This window comes from Heterodontus francisci, unplaced genomic scaffold (genome assembly GCF_036365525.1).
Source record: "Heterodontus francisci isolate sHetFra1 unplaced genomic scaffold, sHetFra1.hap1 HAP1_SCAFFOLD_1440, whole genome shotgun sequence".
In the NCBI taxonomy this organism is placed as follows: Eukaryota; Metazoa; Chordata; class Chondrichthyes; order Heterodontiformes; family Heterodontidae; genus Heterodontus; species Heterodontus francisci.
In genome coordinates this window covers 47,501-72,448 of record NW_027140642.1, presented here as the reverse complement: position 1 = coordinate 72,448, position 24,948 = coordinate 47,501, and the positions used below count along the sequence as shown (strand labels likewise).

The 24,948-nt window shown below is 54.8% G+C and overlaps 1 protein-coding gene across 1 annotated transcript in view; it reads right to left on the bottom strand.

Moving 5' to 3' along the window:
* LOC137360372 (coronin-1B-like) overlaps positions 1-24,425 on the bottom strand; it is a gene marked incomplete at its 3' end in the record, with an annotated part of 32,636 nt that extends 8,211 nt beyond the window's left edge. The window contains exons 1-3 of the mRNA XM_068025838.1: positions 24,323-24,425; positions 14,617-14,816; positions 3,913-4,035 (exon numbers count right to left, since the gene is read on the bottom strand). Of these exons, the coding sequence (XP_067881939.1) occupies positions 3,913-4,035; positions 14,617-14,814 (321 nt within the window). The remainder of the gene's footprint in view (positions 1-3,912; positions 4,036-14,616; positions 14,817-24,322) is intronic.
* Between the last annotated feature and the right edge of the window lie 523 nt (positions 24,426-24,948).

The following is a 24,948-nucleotide window of genomic DNA, read 5'->3' as shown; positions in this document are numbered from 1 at the left end:
AGTACTGAGGGAGTGTCATACTGTTAGAGGGTCAGTACTGAGGGAGTGTCACACTGTTAGAGAGTCAGTACTGAGGGAGTGTCACACTGTTAGAGGGTCAGTACTGAGGGAGTGTCACACTGTTAGAGGGTCAGTACTGAGGGAGTGTCACACTGTTCGAGGGTCAGTACTGAGGGAGTGTCACACTGTTAGAGAGTCAGTACTGACGGAGTGTCACACTGTCGGAGGGTCAGTACTGAGGGAGTGTCACACTGTCGGAGGGTCAGTACTGAGGGAGTGTCACACTGTTAGAGAGTCAGTACTGACGGAGTGTCACACTGTCAGAGGGTCAGTACTGAGGGAGTGTCACACTGTTAGAGAGTCAGTACTGACGGAGTGTCACACTGTTAGAGAGTCAGTACTGAGGGAGTGTCACACTGTTAGAGGGTCAGTACTGAGGGAGTGTCACACTGTTAGAGGGTCAGTACTGAGGGAGTGTCACACTGTCGGAGAGTCAGTACTGAGGGTGTGTCACACTGTTAGATGGTCAGTACTGAGGGAGTGTCACACTGTCGGAGGGTCAGGACTGGGGGAGTGTCACACTGTTAGATGGTCAGTACTGAGGGAGTGTCACAGTGTCGGAGGGTCAGTACTGAGGGAGTGTCAGACTGTCAGAGGGTCAGTGCTGAGGGAGTGTCACACTGTCAGAGGGTCATCACTGAGGGAGTGTCACACTGTCAGAGGGTCAGGACTGAGGGAGTGTCACATTGTCAGAGGGTCACTCTTGAGGGAGCGTCGCACTGTCAGAGGGTCATCACTGAGGGAGTGTCACACTGTCAGAGGATAAGTGCTGAGGGAGTGTCACACTGTCAGAGGGTCAGTACTGAGGGAGTGTCACACTGTCAGAGGGTCAGTACTGAGGGAGTGTCACACTGTCGGAGGGTCAGTACTGAGGGAGTGTCACACTGTTAGAGGGTCAGTACTGAGGGAGTGTCACACTGTCGGAGGGTCAGTACTGAGGGAGTGTCACACTGTTGGAATCTCAGTACTGAGGGAGTGTCACACTGTCGGAGGGTCAGTACTGAGGGAGTGTCACACTGTTAGAGGGTCAGTACTGAGGGAGTGTCACACTGTCGGAGGGTCAGTACTGAGGGAGTGTCACACTGTCGGAGGGTCAGTACTGAGGGAGTGTCACACTGTTAGAGGGTCAGTACTGAGGGAGTGTCACACTGTTAGAGGGTCAGTACTGAGGGATTGTCACACTGTTAGAGGGTCAGTACTGAGGGAGTGTCACACTGTTAGAGGGTCAGTACTGAGTGAGTGTCACACTGTCAGAGGGTCAGTACTGAGGGAGTGTTACACTGTTAGAGGGTCAGTACTGAGGGAGTGTCACACTGTCAGAGGGTCAGTACTGAGGGAGTGTCACTCTGTTAGAGGGTTAGTACTGAAGGAGTGTCACACTGTCAGAGGGTCACTCTTGAGGGAGTGTCGCACTGTCAGAGGGTCAGTACTGAGGGACTGTCACACTGTAGGAGGGTCACTATTGAGGGAGTGTCACACTGTGAGAGGGTCAGTACTGAGGGAGTGTCACACTGTCAGAGGGTCAGTACTGAGGCAGTGTCGCACTGTTAGCGAGTCAGTACTGAGGGAGTGTCACACTGTCGGAGGGTCAGTACTGAGGGAGTGTCACACTGTCAGAGGGTCAGTGCAGAGGGAGTGTCACACTGTCAGAGCGTCAGTACTGAGGTAGTGTCCCACTGTCGGAGAGTCAGTACTGAGGGAGTGTCACACTGTTAGATGGTCAGTACTGAGGGAGTGTCACACTGTCGGAGGGTCAGTACTGAGGGAGTGTCACACTGTCGGAGGGTCAGTACTGAGGGAGTGTCACACTGTTAGATGGTCAGTACTGAGGGAGTGTCACACTGTCGGAGGGTCAGGACTGGGGGAGTGTCACACTGTTAGATGGTCAGTACTGAGGGAGTGTCACACTGTCGGAGGGTCAGGACTGGGGGAATGTCACACTGTTAGATGGTCAGTACTGAGGGAGTGTCACACTGTCGGAGGGTCAGTACTGAGGGAGTGTCACACTGTCGGAGGGTCAGTACTGAGGGAGTGTCACATGTCAGAGGGTCAGTACTGAGGGAGTGTCACACTGTCGGAGAGTCAGTACTGAGGGAGTGTCACACTGTTAGAGGGTCAGTACTGAGGGAGTGTCACACTGTCAGAGGGTCAGTACTGAGGGAGTGTCACACTGTCGGAGAGTCAGTACTGAGGGAGTGTCACACTGTCGGAGAGTCAGTACTGAGGGAGTGTCACACTGTTAGAGGGTCAGTACTGAGGGAGTGTCACACTGTCAGAGGGTCAGTACTGAGGGAGTGTCACACTGTCGGAGAGTCAGTACTGAGGGAGTGTCACACTGTCGGAGGGTCAGTACTGAGGGAGTGTCACACTGTCAGAGGGTCAGTACTGAGGGAGTGTCACACTGTCAGAGGGTCTTCACTGAGGGAGTGTCACACTGTCAGAGGGTCAGTACTGAGGGAGTGTCACACTGTCGGAGAGTCAGTACTGAGGGAGTGTCACACTGTCAGAGGATCAGTACTGAGGGAGTGTCACACTGTCAGAGGGTCAGTACTGAGGGAGTGTCACACTGTCGGAGGGTCAGTACTGAGGGAGTGTCACACTGTTAGAGGGTCAGTACTGAGGGAGTGTCACACTGTCGGAGGGTCAGTACTGAGGGAGTGTCACACTGTCAGAGTCAGTACTGAGGGAGTGTCACACTGTTAGAGGGTCAGTACTGAGGGAGTGTCACACTGTTAGAGGGTCAGTACTGAGGGAGTGTCACACTGTCGGAGGGTCAGTACTGAGGGAGTGTTACACTGTCAGAGGGTCAGTACTGAGGGAGTGTCACACTGTCAGAGGGTCAGTACTGAGGGAGTGTCACACTGTCAGAGGGTCAGTACTGAGGGAGTGTCACACTGTTAGAGGGTCAGTACTGAGGGAGTGTCATACTGTTAGAGGGTCAGTACTGAGGGAGTGTCACACTGTTAGAGAGTCAGTACTGAGGGAGTGTCACACTGTTAGAGGGTCAGTACTGAGGGAGTGTCACACTGTTAGAGGGTCAGTACTGAGGGAGTGTCACACTGTTCGAGGGTCAGTACTGAGGGAGTGTCACACTGTTAGAGAGTCAGTACTGACGGAGTGTCACACTGTCGGAGGGTCAGTACTGAGGGAGTGTCACACTGTCGGAGGGTCAGTACTGAGGGAGTGTCACACTGTTAGAGAGTCAGTACTGACGGAGTGTCACACTGTCAGAGGGTCAGTACTGAGGGAGTGTCACACTGTTAGAGAGTCAGTACTGACGGAGTGTCACACTGTTAGAGGGTCAGTACTGAGGGAGTGTCACACTGTCAGAGGGTCAGTACTGAGGGAGTGTCACACTGTTAGAGAGTCAGTACTGACGGAGTGTCACACTGTCGGAGGGTCAGTACTGAGGGAGTGTCACACTGTCAGAGGGTCAGTACTGAGGGAGTGTCACACTGTTAGAGGGTCAGTACTGAGGGAGTGTTCACCAGGGACTTTGGGATCTTTCAGTGAGATTGTCTACAGTTAAAAATTGGCAGCTCGATGTGCAATGACAGTGTGATATCATATAGCAAGGTGAATATCCCAGAAACCGGATAAAGGTAGAGAGAGAGAGAGACAGAGAGAGAGAGAGAGACAGAGAGAGAGAGAGAGACAGAGAGAGAGAGAGAGACAGAGAGAGAGACAGAGAGAGAGAGAGACAGAGAGAGAGAGAGACAGAGAGAGAGAGAGACAGAGAGAGACAGAGAGAGAGAGAGACAGAGAGAGAGAGAGACAGAGAGAGAGAGAGACAGAGTGAGAGAGAGACAGAGTGAGAGAGAGACAGAGTGAGAGAGAGAGATGTGGTCTCACCATGACTGTACAATCCTCTGACCCGCTGGCAATGATGTAGTCATTGTGAGGACACCACTCGATATCGAGAACAGTAGCCGTGTGGCCACAAACCACGGGCTGAGCCTTGTCGATACGTCCACACTGGAAAACACAGACACAACCGGTTAGATACAGAGTAAAGCTCCCTCTACATTGTCCCCCATCAAACACTCCCAGGACAGGTACAGTACGGGGGGTTAGATACAGAGTAAAGCTCCCTCTACACTGTCCACATCAAACACTCCCAGGACAGGTACAGTACGGGGTTTGATACAGAGTAAAGCTCCCTCTACACTGTCCTCATCAAACACTCCCAGGACAGGTACAGTACGGGGGTTAGATACAGAGTAAAGCTCCATCTACACTGTCCCCATCAAACACTCCCAGGACAGGTACAGTACGGGGGTTAGATACAGAGTAAAGCTCCCTCTACACTGTCCACATCAAACACTCCCAGGACAGGTACAGTACGGGGGTTAGATACAGAGTAAAGCTCCCTCTACACTGTCCACATCAAACACTCCCAGGACAGGTACAGTACGGGGGTTAGATACAGAGTAAAGCTCCCTCTACACTGTCCACATCAAACACTCCCAGGACAGGTACAGTACGGGGGGTTAGATACAGAGTAAAGCTCCATCTACACTGTCCCCATCAAACACTCCCAGGACAGGTACAGTACGGGGGTTAGATACAGAGTAAAGCTCCCTCTACACTGTCCCCATCAAACACTCCCAGGACAGGTACAGTACGGGGGTTAGATACAGAGTAAATCTCCCTCTACACTGTCCTCATCAAACACTCCCAGGACAGGTACAGTACGGGGGTTAGATACAGAGTAAATCTCCCTCTACACTGTCCTCATCAAACACTCCCAGGACAGGTACAGTACGGGGGTTAGATACAGAGTAAATCTCCCTCTACACTGTCCCCATCAAACACTCCCAGGACAGGTACAGTACGGGGGTTAGATACAGAGTAAATCTCCCTCTGCACTGTCCCCATCAAACACTCCCAGGACAGGTACAGTACGGGGGTTAGATACAGAGTAAAGATCCCTCTACACTGTCCCCATCAAACACTCCCAGGACAGGTACAGTACGGGGGTTAGATACAGAGTAAAGCTCCCTCTACACTGTCCCCCATCAAACACTCCCAGGACAGGTACAGTACGGGGGTTAGATACAGAGTAAAGCTCCCTCTACACTGTCCCCATCAAACACTCCCAGGACAGGTACAGTACGGGGGGTTAGATACAGAGTAAAGCTCCCTCTACACTGTCCCCCATCAAACACTCCCAGGACAGGTACAGTACGGGGGTTAGATACAGAGTAAAGCTCCCTCTACACTGTCCCCCATCAAACACTCCCAGGACAGGTACAGTACGGGGGTTAGATACAGAGTAAAGCTCCCTCTACACTGTCCACATCAAACACTCCCAGGACAGGTACAGTACGGGGGTTAGATACAGAGTAAAGCTCCCTCTACACTGTCCCCATCAAACACTCCCAGGACAGGTACAGTACGGGGGGTTAGATACAGAGTAAAGCTCCCTCTACACTGTCCCCATCAAACACTCCCCAGGACAGGTACAGTACGGGGGTTAGATACAGAGTAAAGCTCCCTCTACACTGTCCCCCATCAAACACTCCCAGGACAGGTACAGTACGGGGGTTAGATACAGAGTAAAGCTCCCTCTACACTGTCCCCCATCAAACACTCCCAGGACTGGTACAGTACGGGGGTTAGATACAGAGTAAAGCTCCCTCTACACTGTCAGTGTGAGGTGTCGTGAAGGGATTTTTCGTGGAGTGTTTTAACGGCCAATGGTTGGTTTTAATTTGCTGGCACAGGACGTGCAGGAAACCAGCTTCTCCCTGTTTCCACTCTCATCAATCGAAGTGCGGTCGAGAGATTGCGACAGAGCTGGGGGGAGCCAACCCTGACCACACACGCTTCCCTGTTTCCCTGGCGCCCCCCCCCCCCCACCCCGCCCCCCCGGGTCCAACCCGCTCTGATGCGAGCAGGCCGAGAAGCCTGCGGCCTACTGGCTGCAACCTCCCCCCACACCGAGGCCGAGAGGAAGTGCGGTGAGGGCCGCTGACGTCAACTGGCACAGACGAGCACAGGAAACGCGCACAGCAGCCAGTTCGGGGGAAAGGCGACTGAAATTTGGTTCATCAGTCCTCGCTGTACAGAGGAAGGAAGGGGAGGGGTCGGCGGGAGGGAGGGGTCGGGTGGTGGGCGGCTCGGGCAGTAGAGAGGCGGCCATTTTGGATTGTCAACCCAATTTACACCCTCCCTCCCCAACCACTCTCCTTCCCAAACGGAAAACCGCACTCCCTGGCTCTTCACGACCGGCCCCCCCGCCACCAAATCCCTCAAGCGAGCTTCTCCCTCTCGCTCCGGGTCCTCCTGAAAGCAACATGGCTTGAGCGTTGAGCAGGGGGCCGGGTGGGGGTGGGGGAAGGAGGGACGGTGAAGAGGGGCCGAATGGAACAGGCCCCGGGCAAGTCCGCGGTCGACAGGGCGAGGAAGTTGCCAACTCACAAGCAGGGAGAGGAATTTCGGCCGAGGCCACAGCCTCCCGGTCCTCGTTTTTCAAAATCACATCCTCCTTTTCAAATCTCCTCCAACACTCCCTATCTCTGTGACCTCCTCCAGCCCCTACAACCCTCCCTATCTCTGTAACCTCCTCCAGCACCTACAACCCTCCCTATCTCTGTAACCTCCTCCAGCCCTACAACCCTCCCTATCTCTGTAACCTCCTCCAGCCATACAACCCTCCCTATCTCTGTAACCTCCTCCAGCCACTATGATCCTCCCTATCTCTGTAACCTCCTCCAGTCCCCACAACCCTCCCTATCTCTGTAACCTCCTCCAGCCCCTACAACCCTCCCGGTCTCTGTAACCTCCTCCAGTCCCTACCACCCTCCCTACCTCTGTAACCTCCTCCAGTCCCTACCACCCTCCCTACCTCTGTAACCTCCTCCAGTCCCTACAACCCTCCCCATCTCTGTAACCTCCTCCAGTCCCTATAACCCTTCCTATCACTGTGTACAGTTCCGGTCTGGTTAGATCACACTCGGAGCACTGTGTACAGTTCCGGTCTGGTTAGATCACACTCGGAGCACTGTGTACAGTTCCGGTCTGGTTCGACCACACTCGGAGCACTGTGTACAGTTCCAGTCTGGTTAGACCACACTCGGAGCACTGTGTACAGTTCCGGTCTGGTTGGACCACACTCGGAGCACTGTGTACAGTTCCGGTCTGGTTGGACCACACTCGGAGCACTGTGTACAGTTCCGGTCCGGTGACACCACACTCGGAGCACTGTGTACAGTTCTGGTCCAGTGACACCACACTCGGAGCACTGTGTACAGTTCCGGTCTGGTTAGACCACACTCGGAGCACTGTGTACAGTTCCGGTCTGGTTGGACCACACTCGGAGCACTGTGTACAGTTCCGGTCCGGTGACACCACACTCGGAGCACTGTGTACAGTTCTGGTCCAGTGACACCACACTCGGAGCACTGTGTACAGTTCCGGTCTGGTTAGACCACACTCGGAGCACTGTGTACAGTTCCGGTCTGGTTAGATCACACTCGGAGCACTGTGTACAGTTCCGGTCTGGTTAGACCACACTCGGAGCACTGTGTACAGTTCCGGTCTGGTTAGATCACACTCGGAGCACTGTGTACAGTTCCGGTCTGGTTAGATCACACTCGGAGCACTGTGTGCAGTTCCGGTCTGGTTAGATCACACTCGGAGCACTGTGTACAGTTCCGGTCTGGTTAGACCACACTCGGAGCACTGTGTACAGTTCCGGTCTGGTTAGATCACACTCGGAGCACTGTGTACAGTTCCGGTCTGGTTAGATCACACTCGGAGCACTGTGTACAGTTCCGGTCTGGTTCGACCACACTCGGAGCACTGTGTACAGTTCCGGTCTGGTTCGACCACACTCGGAGCACTGTGTACAGTTCCGGTCTGGTTAGATCACACTCGGAGCACTGTGTACAGTTCCGGTCTGGTTAGACCACACTGGGAGCACTGTGTACAGTTCCGGTCTGGTTAGACCACACTCGGAGCACTGTGTACAGTTCCGTTCTGGTTAGATCACACTCGGAGCACTGTGTACAGTTCCGGTCTGGTTAGACCACACTGGGAGCACTGTGTACAGTTCCGGTCTGGTTAGACCACACTCGGAGCACTGTGTGCAGTTCCGGTCCGGTGACACCACACTCGGAGCACTGTGTACAGTTCCGGTCTGGTTAGACCACACTCGGAGCACTGTGTACAGTTCTGGTCCGGTGACACCACACTCGGAGCACTGTGTCCAGTTCTGGTCCGGTGACACCACACTCGGAGCACTGTGTACAGTTCCGGTCCGGTTAGACCACACTCGGAGCACTGTGTACAGTTCCGGTCTGGTTAGACCACACTGGGAGCACTGTGTACAGTTCCAGTCTGGTTAGACCACACTCGGAGCACTGTGTACAGTTCTGGTCTGGTCAGATCACACTCTGAGCACTGTGTACAGTTCCGGTCCGGTTAGACCACACTCGGAGCACTGTGTACAGTTCCGGTCTGGTTAGACCACACTGGGAGCACTGTGTACAGTTCCGGTCCGGTTAGACCACACTCGGAGCACTGTGTACAGTTCCGGTCTGGTTAGACCACACTGGGAGCACTGTGTACAGTTCCAGTCTGGTTAGACCACACTCGGAGCACTGTGTACAGTTCCAGTCTGGTTAGACCACACCCGGAGCACTGTGTACAGTTCCGGTCTGGTTAGACCACACTCTGAGCACTGTGTACAGTTCTGGTCTGGTTAGACCACACCCGGAGCACTGTGTACAGTTCCGCTCTGGTTAGATCACACTGGGAGCACTGTGTACAGTTCCGGTCTGGTTAGATCACACTCGGAGCACTGTGTACAGTTCCGGTCTGGTTAGATCACACTCTGAGCACTGTGTCCAGTTCCGGCTCTGGTTAGACCACACTCGGAGCACTGTGTACAGTTCCGGTCTGGTTAGACCACACTCGGAGCACTGTGTACAGTTCCGGTCTGGTTAGACCACACTCGGAGCACTGTGTTCAGTTCCAGTCTGGTTAGACCACACTCGGAGCACTGTGTACAGTTCCGGTCTGGTTAGACCACACTCGGAGCGCTGTGTACAGTTCAGGTCTGGTTAGATCACACTCTGAGCACTGTGTACAGTTCCGGTCTGATTAGACCACACTCTGAGCACTGTGTACAGTTCCGATCTGGTTAGATCACACTCGGAGCACTGTGTACAGTTCTGGTCTGGTTAGATCACACTCGGAGCACTGTGTACAGTTCTGGTCTGGTTAGACCACACCCGGAGCACTGTGTACAGTTCCGCTCTGGTTAGATCACACTGGGAGCACTGTGTACAGTTCCGGTCTGGTTAGATCACACTCGGAGCACTGTGTACAGTTCCGGTCTGGTTAGATCACACTCTGAGCACTGTGTCCAGTTCCGGCTCTGGTTAGACCACACTCGGAGCACTGTGTACAGTTCCGGTCTGGTTAGACCACACTCGGAGCACTGTGTACAGTTCCGGTCTGGTTAGACCACACTCGGAGCACTGTGTTCAGTTCCAGTCTGGTTAGACCACACTCGGAGCACTGTGTACAGTTCCGGTCTGGTTAGACCACACTCGGAGCGCTGTGTACAGTTCAGGTCTGGTTAGATCACACTCTGAGCACTGTGTACAGTTCCGGTCTGATTAGACCACACTCTGAGCACTGTGTACAGTTCCGATCTGGTTAGATCACACTCGGAGCACTGTGTACAGTTCCGGTCTGGTTAGACCACACTCGGAGCACTGTGTACAGTTCCAGTCTGGTTAGATCACACTCTGAGCACTGTGTACAGTTCCGGTCTGGTTAGACCACACTCGGAGCACTGTGTACAGTTCCGGTCTGGTTAGACCACACTCGGAGCACTGTGTACAGTTCCAGTCTGGTTAGACCACACTCGGAGCACTGTGTACAGTTCCGGTCTGGTTAGACCACACTCGGAGCACTGTGTACAATCCTGGTCTGGTTAGACCACACTCGGAGCACTGTGTACAGTTCCGGTCTGGTTAGATCACACTCTGAGCACTGTGTACAGTTCCGGTCTGGTGACACCACACTCTGAGCACTGTGTACAGTTCCGGTCTGGTTAGACCACACTCGGAGCACTGTGTACAGTTCCAGTCTGGTTAGATCACACTCTGAGCACTGTGTACAGTTCCGATCCGGTTAGATCACACTCGAAGCACTGTGTACAGTTCCGGTCTGGTTAGACCACACTCGGAGCACTGTGTACAGTTCCGGTCTGGTTAGACCACACTCGGAGCACTGTGTACAGTTCCAGTCTGGTTAGACCACACTCGGAGCACTGTGTGCAGTTCCGGTCCGGTGACACCACACTCGGAGCACTGTGTACAGTTCCGGTCTGGTTAGACCACACTCGGAGCACTGTGTACAGTTCTGGTCCGGTGACACCACACTCGGAGCACTGTGTACAGTTCTGGTCTGGTTAGATCACACTCGGAGCACTGTGTACAGTTCCGGTCTGGTGACACCACACTCGGAGCACTGTGTACAGTTCCGGTCTGGTTAGATCACACTCGGAGCACTGTGTACAGTTCCGGTCTGGTTAGACCACACTCGGAGCACTGTGTACAGTTCCGGTCTGGTTAGATCACACTCGGAGCACTGTGTACAGTTCCGGTCTGGTTAGACCACACTCGGAGCACTGTGTACAGTTCCGGTCTGGTTAGACCACACTCGGAGCACTGTGTACAGTTCCGGTCTGGTTAGACCACACTCGGAGCACTGTGTACAGTTCCGGTCTGGTTAGACCACACTCGGAGCACTGTGTACAGTTCCGGTCCGGTGACACCACACTCGGAGCACTGTGTCCAGTTCTGGTCCGGTGACACCACACTCGGAGCACTGTGTACAGTTCCGGTCCGGTTAGACCACACTCGGAGCACTGTGTACAGTTCCGGTCTGGTTAGATCACACTCTGAGCACTGTGTACAGTTCCGGTCCGGTGACACCACACTCGGAGCACTGTGTACAGTTCCGGTCTGGTTAGACCACACTCGGAGCACTGTGTACAGTTCCGGTCTGGTTAGACCACACTCGGAGCACTGTGTACAGTTCCGGTCTGGTTAGACCACACTCTGAGCACTGTGTACAGTTCCAGTCTGGTTAGATCACACTCTGAGCACTGTGTACAGTTCCGGTCTGGTTAGACCACACTCGGAGCACTGTGTGCAGTTCCGGTCCGGTGACACCACACTCGGAGCACTGTGTACAGTTCCGGTCTGGTTAGACCACACTCGGAGCACTGTGTACAGTTCTGGTCCGGTGACACCACACTCGGAGCACTGTGTACAGTTCCGGTCTGGTTAGACCACACTCGGAGCACTGTGTACAGTTCCGGTCTGGTTAGACCACACTCGGAGCACTGTGTACAGTTCCGGTCTGGTTAGACCACACTCGGAGCACTGTGTACAGTTCCGGTCTGGTGACACCACATTCGACTGACACCATCACAATCACAAGATCCAAGAGGATTTCACCCTCCAGCACATTCTGAGCTAGTGCCAGTGACCAGGAAACAAGGCGATAATTCAAGACTGATGGGACCAAATACATAATCGAGTCTTTGTCCCATTCACCCAGGCTAAGATGCAACTCCCAATGAAGGGAGCACGAAGTCGAGAGTTCTCGGCAAAGGCTGGGGCCGGAGAGTTGGGTTTTGGCTCCCCAAAGTGGGAGGGGAAAGCTCCCGAGTGTGGTCTAACCAGACCGGAACTGTACACAGTGCTCAGAGTGTGGTCTACCCAGACCGGAACTGTACACAGTGCTCCGAGTGTGATCTAACCAGACCGGAACTGTACACAGTGCTCCCAGTGTGGTCTAACCAGACCGGAACTGTACACAGTGCTCCGAGTGTGGTCTAACCAGACCGGAACTGTACACAGTGCTCCCAGTGTGGTGTAACCAGACCGGAACTGTACACAGTGCTCCCAGTGTGGTCTAACCAGACCGGAACTGTGCACAGTGCTCCGAGTGTGATGTAACCAGACCGGAACTGTACACAGTGCTCCGAGTGTGGTCTAACCAGACCGGAACTGTACACAGTGCTCCGAGTGTGGTCCAACCAGACCGGAACTGTACACAGTGCTCCGAGTGTGGTCTAACCAGACCGGAACTGTACACAGTGCTCCCAGTGTGGTCTAACCAGACCGGAACTGTACACAGTGCTCCGAGTGTGATCTAACAAGACCAGAACTGTACACAGTGCTCAGAGTGTGATGTAACCAGACCGGAACTGTACACAGTGCTCCGAGTGTGGTCTAACCAGACCGGAACTGTACACAGTGCTCCCAGTGTGGTCTAACCAGACCGGAACTGTACACAGTGCTCCGAGTGTGGTCTAACTCGACCGGAACTGTACACAGTGCTCAGAGTGTGGTCTAACCAGAGCAGAACTGTAGACAGTGCTCCGGGTGTGGTCTAACTGGACTGGAACTGTACACAGTGCTCAGAGTGTGGTCGAACCTGACCGGAACTGTACACAGTGCTCCCGGGTGTGGTCTAACTGGACCGGAACTGTACACAGTGCTCAGAGAGTGGTTTAACCAGACCGGAACTGTACACAGTGCTCCGCGTGTGATCCAACCGGACCGGAACTGTACACAGTGCTCCGAGTGTGGTCTAACCTGACCGGAACTGTACACAGTGCTCCGAGTGTGGTCTAACTGGACTAGAACTGTAGACAGTGCTCCGAGTGTGGTCTAACTGGACTAGAACTGTACACAGTGCTCCGAGTGTGGTCTAACCGGACCGGAACTGTACACAGTGCTCCGAGTGTGTTCTAACCAGACCGGAACTGTACACAGTGCTCAGAGTGTGGTCTAACTGGACTGGAACTGTACACAGTGCTCCGAGTGTGTTCTAACCAGACCGGAACTGTACACAGTGCTCAGAGTGTGGTCTAACTGGACTGGAACTGTACACAGTGCTCAGAGTGTGTTCTAACCAGACCGGAACTGTATACAGTGCTCAGAGTGTGGTCGAACCGGACCGGAACTGTACACGGTGCTCCGCGTGTGGTCTAACTGGACTGGAACTGTACACAGTGCTCCGAGTGTGGTCCAACCGGACCGGAACTGTACACAGTGCTCCGAGTGTGGTCTAACCAGACCACATATCGGATACTGGGATTTCTCAACAGAAACACAGCGTACAAAAGCAGGGAGGTGATAGTAAACCATTATAAAACACTGGGATCGGACCCAGCTGGAGAATTGCGTGCAGTCGCGGTCGCCAGACTTTAGGAAGGATGTCGATGCCTCGGAGAGGGTGCGGAGGAGATTTACTGGAATGATCCCAGGGAATGAGGGACTTCAATTAACGCCGAGAGGCTGGGATCGTTCTCCGTAGAGGGGAGAAGGTTAAGAGGAGATTTAATCAGGGCGTTTAGAATCAGGAAGGGGATTCGGCGGAGTAAATAATGAGAAACTGTTCCCAGTGGTGGGAGGGTCGGTAACCGGGGGGGGGGGGGACACAGCGACGGGTGAAAGAACCAGAGGTGACGTGAGGAAACATTGTTTTAACGGAGTGAGTTGTTGTGATCTGGAACGAGCTGCCTGAAAGGGAGGAGGAAGGAGATTCAATAGTGACTTTCGAAAGGGGGAAATCGGAGAAATACTGGAAAGGGGTGTCGAAAGTAAAGGAGGAAATCACTCTGCCCTGCAACTCAGAGTTGCGGCAGCTGTCTGCAAGCTTCCTGTGGTTCAGAGATGAGGGAGGGACCGAGATTCAATGCTTGATAAAAAAACAACGGGGTTTCCTCCTCTGTCCCCTGCCACCACACTTCCCCTTTGCAGCCCGCTTGATAGCGCCTTATATGGAGACAACGCTTGACTATCACTCAACCAGCCGCACCGTCCAAGAACCTAAAGGTTTGACAATTCCAAGAGCCAGGCAATGACCATCTCCAACAAGAGAGAATCGAACCATCTCCCCTTGACATTCAATGGCATTACCATCGCTGAATCCCCCCCAATCAACATCCTGGGGGTTACCATTGACCAGAAACTGAACTGGACCAGCCATATAAATACCGTGGCTACAAGAGCAGGTCAGAGGCTGGGAATCCTGAGGTGAGTAACTCACCTCCTGACTCCCCAAAGCCTGTCCACCATCTACAAGGCACAAGTCAGGAGTGTGATGGAATACTCTCCACTTGCCTGGATGGGTGCAGCTCCAACAACACTCAGGAAGCTCGACACCATCCGGGGCAAAGCAGCCCGCTTGATTGGCACCCCATCTACAAACATTCACTCCCTCCACCACCGACGCACAGTGACATCAGTGTGTACCATCTACAAGATGCACTGCAGCAACGCACCAAGACTCCTTAGACAGCACCGCCCAAACCTGCGACCTCTACCAACTAGAAGGACAAGGGCAGCAGATGCATGGGAACACCACCACCTGCAAGTCCCCGTCCGAGCCGCACACCATCCTGACTTGGGACCACGGGGGCGGGGGTGGTCAGCCAGACGTTTGATCATGCCGGCAGGGCCCCGAGACGGGGCACGGAGATCAGGCCCACGTGACCCGCCCACCAGCATCACTCACCTTCGAGAGAGGGAGCACCATGAAGGCCCCTCCACCGCTGGCCTCTACGATCATGGCCAGGAACTGGGGGTTCACCGAGCAGAAGTTGCTGTCCCACGTGTTCTGGGAGATGCGGATGTCATCGTAACATTGGTCAGATTTCATTGGCTGCCCAAATACATGGCGGTACTTGCTCGAACGCACAACCTTCCGAAACATGGCTGGAAGGAAAGGGTTAAAGGTTCAGATCTCAGGCGTAGGAGAATGACTGGGCACCTCGAGTCCAAGACAGAGGACCTTCACTCCCCCTATCCCTCAATCCCACCCACCTTCACCCCAATTCCATCAATCCCCACCCACCTTCTCCCCGTATCCCTCAATCCCCACCCACCTTCTCCCCGTATCCCTCACTCCCCACCCACCTTCTCCCCGTATCCCTCAATCCCCACCCACCTTCTCCCCGTATCCCTCAATTCCAACCCACCTTCTCCCCGTATCCCTCAATCCCACCCACCTTCTCCCCGTATCCCTCAATCCCCACCCACCTTCTCCCCGTATCCCTCAATCCCACCCACCTTCTCCCCGTATCCCTCAATCCCCACCCACCTTCTCCCCGTATCCCTCAATCCCCACCCACCTTCTCCCCATATCCCTCACTCCCACCCACCTTCTCCCCGTATCCCTCAATCCCCACCCACCTTCTCTCCATATCCCTCAATCCCCACCCACCTTCTCCCCATATCCCTCAATCCCACCCACCTTCTCCCCGTATCCCTCAATCCCCACCCACCTTCTCTCCATATCCCTCAATCCTCACCCACCTTCTCCCCGTATCCCTCAATCCCCACCCACCTTCTCCCCGTATCCCTCAATCCCCACCCACCTTCTCCCCGTATCCCTCACTCCCCACCCACCTTCTCCCCATATCCCTCAATCCCCCACCCACCTTCTCCCCATATCCCTCAATCCCCACCCACCTTCTCCCCGTATCCCTCAATCCCCACCCACCTTCTCCCCGTATCCCTCAATCCCCACCCACCTTCTCTCCATATCCCTCAATCCCCACCCACCTTCTCCCCATATCCCTCAATCCCACCCACCTCCTCCCCGTATCCCTCACTCCCCACCCACCTTCTCCCCGTATCCCTCAATCCCACCTACCTTCTCCCCGTATCCCTCAATCCCACCTACCTTCTCCCCGTATCCCTCAATTCCAACCCACCTTCTCCCCGTATCCCTCAATCCCCACCCACCTTCTCCCCGTATCCCTCAATTCCAACCCACCTTCTCCCCGTATCCCTCAATCCCACCCACCTTCTCCCCGTATCCCTCAATCCCCACCCACCTTCTCCCCGTATCCCTCAATCCCCACCCACCTTCTCCCCGTATCCCTCACTCCCCACCCACCTTCTCCCCGTATCCCTCAATTCCAACCCACCTTCTCCCCGTATCCCTCAATCCCACCCACCTTCTCCCCGTATCCCTCAATCCCCACCCACCTTCTCCCCGTATCCCTCAATCCCCACCCACCTTCTCCCCATATCCCTCACTCCCCACTCACCTTCTCTCCATATCCCTCAATCCCACCCACCTTCTCCCCATATCCCTCAATCCCACCCACCTTCTCTCCATAACCCTCAATCCCCACCCACCTTCTCTCCATATCCCTCAATCCCCACCCACCTTCTCTCCATATCCCTCAATCCCCACCTACCTTCTCCCCATATCCCTCAATCCCACCCACCTTCTCCCCAATATGCTGACTCCCTGCCCTCTCCTCACTCTCAGTCAAGGAGATGTTGACCCTGAGTTCAGTAATGTTCTCCTTTGCCGGTGGTTTCTTCCTGTTTGAAGATTCTTAGAATCAGTTGCTCAAACCCGAGCAACAGAGAAATTTGTGGTTTGAGTTTCCTGTCTCTTCGCATCTCTGTCTCTGCCTCTTTCTGTCTGTCTCTCTTCCTCTCCCTCTCTCTGTCTCTCTCCCTCTGTCTCTCTCCCTCCGTCTCTGTCTCTCTCTCTCTTTCTCTCTGTCTCTCTCCCTCTCTCTGTCTCTCACTCTCCCTCTCCCCCTCTCTGTCTCTGTCTCTCACTCTCCCTCTCCCCCTCTCACACACACTCTCACTCCCTGTCTCTCTCTGTCTCTCCCCCTCTCTGTCTCTCCCCCTCTCTGTCTCTCTCTCACACACACTCTCTCTCTCTCTCCCTCTCTCCCTCTCTCCCTCTGTCTCTCTCTCCCTCTGTCTCTCTCTCTGTCTCTGTCTCTCTCTCTGTCTCTGTCTCTCTCTCTGTCTCTGTCTCTCTCTCTGTCTCTCTCGCTCTCCCTCTGTCTTTTTGTCTGTCTCTGTGTTTCTCTCAGTCTCTCTCTGACTCTCTCTCCCCTCTCTCTCTCTCTCTCTTTCTGTCCCTCTTTCTCTCTCTGTCTCTCTCTCTTTCTGTCCCTCTCTCTCTTTCTCTCTCTCCCTCTCTGTCAGTCCCATCCACCCCCATCTCTCTCTCTCTGTCTCTCTCTCTCTCTGTCTCTCTCTCTCTCTGTCTCTCTCTCTCTCTGTCTCTCTCTCTCTCTGTCTCTCTCTCTCTCTGTCTTTCTCTCTCTCTCTCTCTCTCTCTCTTTCTCTCTGTTTCCCTGTCGATCTCTCCATCTTTCTGTGTGTAATTTATGGAGAAGGGGTTGGGCCCATTGGGATTTGGTACAGTTGCAGGTCGGAGGCCATTCAGCCCCTCGACCCTGTTCCGCCATTGTATCAGAGCACGGCTGATATGTATCGTGAGCCCGTAATCCTCTCCTCCAAGAAGATCTCTCCATCGCAGTGCTGAAAATTCCAAGTAACCTCCTCAGCATTCCCAGGGTCTGCGTGGAGAGAGATCCCTATTTCTACACCCTTTTTTCTGAGGAGGTGTTTCCCAACATCAGCCCTGAACGGCCGGGCTCTCATTTTAAGGTTCTGCCCCCTGGTTCTGGACTCTCCCCCCACAACACCCGACTGTCCCCCCAGAGGAAATAATTCCTCTCTATCGACCCGATCGAACTCAAAACGCCACGCAGTATTGAAGGAGATCCGCACTGTCGGAGGGTCAGTACTGAGGGAGCGCCACACTGTCGGAGGGTCAGTACTGAGGGAGTGCCGCACTGTTGGAGGGTCAGTATTGAGGAAGTGTCACACTGTCAGACGGTCAGTACTGAGGGAGTGTCACACTGTCGGAGGGTCAGTACTGAGGGAGTGTCACACTGTCGGAGGGTCAGTATTGAGGAAGTGTCACACTGTCAGACGGTCAGTACTGAGGGAGTGTCACACTGTCGGAGGGTCAGTACTGAGGGAGTGTCACACTGTCGGAGGGTCAGTATTGAGGAAGTGTCACACTGTCAGACGGTCAGTACTGAGGGAGTGTCACACTGTCGGAGGGTCAGTACTGAGGGAGTGTCACACTGTCGGAGGGTCAGTATTGAGGAAGTGTCACACTGTCAGACGGTCAGTACTGAGGGAGTGTCACACTGTCGGAGGGTCAGTACTGAGGGAGTGTCACACTGTCGGAGGGTCAGTATTGAGGAAGTGTCACACTGTCAGACGGTCAGTACTGAGGGAGTGTCACACTGTCGGAGGGTCAGTATTGAGGAAGTGTCACACTGTCAGACGGTCAGTACTGAGGGAGTGTCACACTGTCGGGGGGTCAGTACTGAGGGAGATCCGCAGTGTCGGAGGGTCAGTACTGAGGGTGTGCCGCACTGTCGGAGGGTCAGTACTGAGGGAGTGCCGCACTGTCGGAGGGTCAGTACTGAGGGAGTGCCGCACTGTCGGAGGGTCAGTACTGAGGGAGTGCCGCACTGTCGGAGGGTCAGTACTGAGGGAGATCCGCACTGTCGGAGGGTCAGTACTGAGGGAGTGCTGCACTGTCGGAGGGTCAGTACTGAGGGAGATCCACACTGTCGGGGGGTCAGTACTGAGGGAGTGTCACACTGTCGGAGGGTCAGTACTGAGCGAGCGCCGCACTGTCGGAGGGTCAGTACTGAGGGAGTGCCGCACTGTCGGAGGGTCAGTACTGAGGGAGTGTCGCACTGTCGGAGGGTCAGTACTGAGGGTGATCCGCACTGTCGGAGGGTCAGTACTGAGGGAGTGTCACACTGTCAGAGGGTCAGTACTGAGGGAGTGTCGCACTGTCGGAGGGTCAGTACTGAGGGTGATCCGCACTGTCGGAGGGTCAGTACTGAGGGAGTGTCACACTGTTAGAGGGTCAGTACTGAGGGTGATCCGCACTGTCGGAGGGTCAGTACTGAGGAAGTGTCGCACAGTCGGAGGGTCAGTACTGAGGGTGATCCGCACTGTCAGAGGGTCAGTACTGAGGGAGTGTCGCACTGTCGGAAGGTCAGTACTGAGGGTGATCCGCACTGTCGAAGGGTCAGTACTGAGGGAGATCCGCACTGTCAGAGGGTCAGTACTGGTGGAGTGCTGCACTGTCGGAGGGTCAGTACTGAGGGAGTGTCACACTGTCAGAGGGTCAGTACTGAGGGAGTGCCACACTGTCGGAGGGTCAGTACTGAGGGAGTGTCGCACTGTCGGAGGGTCAGTACGGAGGGTGATCTGCACTGTCGAAGGGTCAGTACTGAGGGAGTGTCACACTGTCAGAGGGTCAGTACTGGTGGAGTGCCGCACTGTCGGAGGGTCAGTACTGAGGGAGTGTCACACTGTCAGAGGGTCAGTACTGAGGGAGTGTCACACTGTCAGAGGGTCAGTACTGAGGGACTGTCACACTGTTAGAGGATCAGTACTGAGGGAGTGCTGCACTGTCGGAGGGTCAGTACTGAGGGAGTGTCACACTGTCTGAGGGTCAGTACTGAGGGAGATCCGCACTGTCAGAGGGTCAGTACTGAGGGAGTGCTGCACTGTCGGAGGGTCAGTACTGAGGGAGTGCTGCACTGTCAGAGGGTCAGTACTGAGGGAGTGTCACACTGTCGGGGGGTCAGTACTGAGGGAGATCCGCACTGTCGGAGGGTCAGTACTGAGGGTGTGCCGCACTGTCGGAGGGTCAGTACTGAGGGAGATCCGCACTGTCGGAGGGTCAGTACTGAGGGAGATCCGCACTGTCGGAGGGTCAGTACTGAGGGAGATCCGCACTGTCGGAGGGTCAGTACTGAGGGAGTGCTGCACTGTCGGAGGGTCAGTACTGAGGGAGATCCACACTGTCGGGGGGTCAGTACTGAGGGAGTGTCACACTGTCGGAGGGTCAGTACTGAGGGAGCGCCGCACTGTTGGAGGGTCAGTACTGAGGGAGTGTCACACTGTCGGAGGGTCAGTACTGAGGGAGTGCTGCACTGTCGGAGGGTCAGTACTGAGGGAGATCCACACTGTCGGGGGGTCAGTACTGAGGGAGTGTCACACTGTCGGAGGGTCAGTACTGAGGGAGCGCCGCACTGTTGGAGGGTCAGTACTGAGGGAGTGCCGCACTGTCGGAGGGTCAGTACTGAGGGAGTGTCACACTGTCGGAGGGTCAGTACTGAGGGAGTGCTGCACTGTCGGAGGGTCAGTACTGAGGGAGATCCACACTGTCGGGGGGTCAGTACTGAGGGTGATCCGCACTGTCGAAGGGTCAGTACTGAGGGAGATCCGCACTGTCAGAGGGTCAGTACTGGTGGAGTGCTGCACTGTCGGAGGGTCAGTACTGAGGGAGTGTCACACTGTCAGAGGGTCAGTACTGAGGGAGTGCCACACTGTCGGAGGGTCAGTACTGAGGGAGTGTCGCACTGTCGGAGGGTCAGTACGGAGGGTGATCTGCACTGTCGAAGGGTCAGTACTGAGGGAGTGTCACACTGTCAGAGGGTCAGTACTGGTGGAGTGCCGCACTGTCGGAGGGTCAGTACTGAGGGAGTGTCACACTGTCAGAGGGTCAGTACTGAGGGAGTGTCACACTGTCAGAGGGTCAGTACTGAGGGAGTGTCACACTGTTAGAGGATCAGTACTGAGGGAGTGCTGCACTGTCGGAGGGTCAGTACTGAGGGAGTGTCACACTGTCTGAGGGTCAGTACTGAGGGAGATCCGCACTGTCAGAGGGTCAGTACTGAGGGAGTGCTGCACTGTCGGAGGGTCAGTACTGAGGGAGTGCTGCACTGTCAGAGGGTCAGTACTGAGGGAGTGTCACACTGTCGGGGGGTCAGTACTGAGGGAGATCCGCACTGTCGGAGGGTCAGTACTGAGGGTGTGCCGCACTGTCGGAGGGTCAGTACTGAGGGAGATCCGCACTGTCGGAGGGTCAGTACTGAGGGAGATCCGCACTGTCGGAGGGTCAGTACTGAGGGAGATCCGCACTGTCGGAGGGTCAGTACTGAGGGAGTGCTGCACTGTCGGAGGGTCAGTACTGAGGGAGATCCACACTGTCGGGGGGTCAGTACTGAGGGAGTGTCACACTGTCGGAGGGTCAGTACTGAGGGAGCGCCGCACTGTTGGAGGGTCAGTACTGAGGGAGTGTCACACTGTCGGAGGGTCAGTACTGAGGGAGTGCTGCACTGTCGGAGGGTCAGTACTGAGGGAGATCCACACTGTCGGGGGGTCAGTACTGAGGGAGTGTCACACTGTCGGAGGGTCAGTACTGAGGGAGCGCCGCACTGTTGGAGGGTCAGTACTGAGGGAGTGCCGCACTGTCGGAGGGTCAGTACTGAGGGAGTGTCACACTGTCGGAGGGTCAGTACTGAGGGAGTGCTGCACTGTCGGAGGGTCAGTACTGAGGGAGATCCACACTGTCGGGGGGTCAGTACTGAGGGAGTGTCACACTGTCGGAGGGTCAGTACTGAGGGAGCGCCGCACTGTTGGAGGGTCAGTACTGAGGGAGTGCCGCACTGTCGGAGGGTCAGTACTGAGGGAGTGTCACACTGTCAGAGGGTCAGTACTGAGGGAGTGTCGCACTGTCGGAAGGTCAGTACTGAGGGTGATCCGCACTGTCGAAGGGTCAGTACTGAGGGAGATCCGCACTGTCAGAGGGTCAGTACTGGTGGAGTGCTGCACTGTCGGAGGGTCAGTACTGAGGGAGTGTCACACTGTCAGAGGGTCAGTACTGAGGGAGTGCCACACTGTCGGAGGGTCAGTACTGAGGGAGTGTCGCACTGTCGGAGGGTCAGTACTGAGGGTGATCTGCACTGTCGAAGGGTCAGTCCTGAGGGATTTCCGCACTGTCAGAGGGTCAGTCCTGGTGGAGTGCTGCACTGTCGGAGGGTCAGTACTGAGGGAGTGTCACACTGTCAGAGGGTCAGTACTGAGGGAGTGTCACACTGTCAGAGGGTCAGTACTGAGGGAGTGCTGCACTGTCGGAGGGTCAGTACTGAGGGAGTGTCACACTGTCTGAGGGTCAGTACTGAGGGAGTGCTGCACTGTTGGAGGGTCAGTACTGAGGGAGTGTCACACTGTTAGAGGGTCAGTACTGAGGGAGTGCTGCACTGTTGGAGGGTCAGTACTGAGGGAGTGCTGCACTGTTGGAGGGTCAGTACTGAGGGAGTGCTGCACTGTCAGAGGGTCAGTACTGAGGGAGTGTCACACTGTTAGAGGGTCAGTACTGAGGGAGTGCTGCACTGTTGGAGGGTCAGTACTGAGGGTGTGCCGCACTGTCGGAGGGTCAGTACTGAGGGAGTGCTGCACTGTCGGAGGGTCAGTACTGAGGGAGTGTCACACTGTTAGAGGGTCAGTACTGAGGGAGTGCTGCACTGTTGGAGGGTCAGTACTGAGGGAGTGTCACACTGTTAGAGGGTCAGTACTGAGGGAGTGCTGCACTGTTGGAGGGTCAGTACTGAGGGTGTGCCGCACTGTCAGAGGGTCAGTACTGAGGGAGTGTCACACTGTCAGAGGGTCAGTACTGAGGGAGTGTCACACTGTTAGAGGGTCAGTACTGAGGGAGTGCTGCACTGTTGGAGGGTCAGTACTGAGGGTGTGCCGCACTGTCGGAGGGTCAGTACTGAGGGAGCAGCTCACTTGCAAAAAAAGGCGATCGGCGTCATTATCACATCGCTGTTGGTGGGATCTTGCTGTGCGCAAATTGGCCGCCCCGTTTCCTACAGTACAACAGTGAGCACACTTCAAATTGGACTTCACTTGGCTCGAAAACGCTTTGGGTCGTCGGGTGATCGCCAAAGGCGCTATAGAAATGAAAGGTTGTTTTAAAAATCCTTTTCCCCTCCCCCGCCCACCCCCCCCCCCCACCCCCCACTTACCACCGGGATCGTTGTGGTGAATCTGCACCACCGGCCCTTCATAGCCTTATGGAGGAGCGGGGTCCCCGGACTGAGGGCCTGCCCACTGAAGTTCGCCCCTTCTCCTCAGCTCCGAGCCCTTTAGGGAACTGTCTGATCTTTCTTCCTGGATGACCTCATGCACGAGACTGCATCTGCCACAGCTTTGCCCACTCGCTGAATCTGGCAATGACCCTTTGCAACTGTCTGCTCCTGTTGACACTGATCTATTGAGTACGCCCTCCCTTGCTGTCTTTCACATACATATGTCTATCTCGTCGTCTAATAAACTTGATTCATTTAGTGACTTCCTGAGTCCCCCAGGCCAGATCTCACCGCTACTCACATCCTGCCAGCTGGGCTCCAGATCCAAGCTCCCGACTCTCCCTCTCCCACCTCCTAACCCACTCCCTACCCGTGCCCAGCGACTGTCCCTGACCCCATGCTCTCTTGATCTCGTGAAAAGTCTTTCGTGTGGCACCTTTTGTGAGTGCCTTCTGGGAGGGATTGAGACGAAGGGAGGGGGGGGGGGGGGGGGCGGCGCGGGGAGAGGCAAGAAGAGTTGGGATGGAGGGACAGAAGGGAGAGGGTGAGAGAGCGATCGGGACGCAAAGCGAGGGGGTGGGGACGAAAGCAAAGCTCCGGCTTCACCCCGGAAAACGTACGAGGCCGGTATTTCTCATTTATTCCGGAAGATTCCGGCAGCCCCTGCGCAAGTTTCATCAGAATTTCGACATTGGAAAACTTGCACAATCCTTGAATCGCAAAGCAGCAAGGGGAGGCCACTCGGCCCCTGCAACCTGTGCTGGCCCCTTGAAATCCCGATCCAGTTAATCCCCCCCCACCCCCAGCCCGGTTACCGACCCGTTTTCGATCAGATCCGCAGGTTTGAAAGGAGACTGCTCCTCCCCTTTCTCACCACCGCGCGTTAAACATCGCCTTTTAAAGGCATGTCACTGGCTCGACGCAGCCGTTGGCCCTTTGATTTCAAGCTTCCTCTTTCCCCTCTCATCATTTCAGCTTCCTCATCGTTTTTCTCGACGGCTCGCCCTCGATTTGCAACCCTCTCCTCCCGGCCCGTCTCGGAACTGTTTTTCTCTCCGACTCCGTCTCTCACTCTCACCCGATTGTTTTTTCTTGCCCCAATTTGCTCTCATCGTTGCTTCTCTCGCTCCGTCTCTCTCCACCTCTGCATTCCTCCCTTGCTTTCTGCCCCCCCTCTCTCTCTCCCCCTCCGTTGCCTCTCGCTCAGCCCCTCCATCCCTCAGCCGCTCCATCCCTCGGTCACTCCCTGCATCCTCACATCGCCCCTCTCTCTCTCTCTCTCTCCCTCCCTCTCCCAGCACACTTTGATGAAACTTTTTGGAACTCCCTATTTTTTTTTTACAGAAGGATGTGTGTGTGAGACAGAGAGAGACAGAAAACAACAGATTTCAGTCCCACTTTCTGCTCTGTCTGCCCTTGGGCTAGCTGACAGTAAGTGATGGGCCACATGCCCTTCTTTCCCTGCCCACACTCACCTGCCTTCTGGTGGGATCAGCAGGCTCTGGGACCAATGACTGGGATGCTGCACACACAGCGGGATGCGGAGCTGCAGCGACAGAATGAGGCGGCAGCGCAGGGGCCTGCCCCTTTAAGAAGGCAGCGCCCCGCTCCCGGCAACCCCACGTGGGCCTTAAAGGGGCAGGGCAACTCCCTCTTAAAGCCCTTTAATTGTCGACAGGGATTGTGACAACAGAGAGAGAGAGAGGAGGAAGGGACGATAGATAGATAGATAAAGAGTTAGATAGATGGATGGATAGATAGACAGAACGAGATAGATACAGATTGAGAGAGACGGATAGATAACGAGATGGAAAGATAGATAGAACCAGCTAAATAGATAGATAGATCGATGGATAGATAGATAGAACTACATAGACAGATAAAGAGATAGATAGATGGATTGATAGATAGAGAAAGAACTAAATAGATAGATAGATAGATAGATAGATAGAATGCCAGATTGATAGATAAAAGGATAGATAGATAGATAGATAGATAGATAGATAGATAGAATGCCAGATTGATAGATAAAAGGATAGATAGATAGATAGATAGACAGACAGACAGATAGAGAAATGACGAGATAGATAGATAAATAAAGAGAC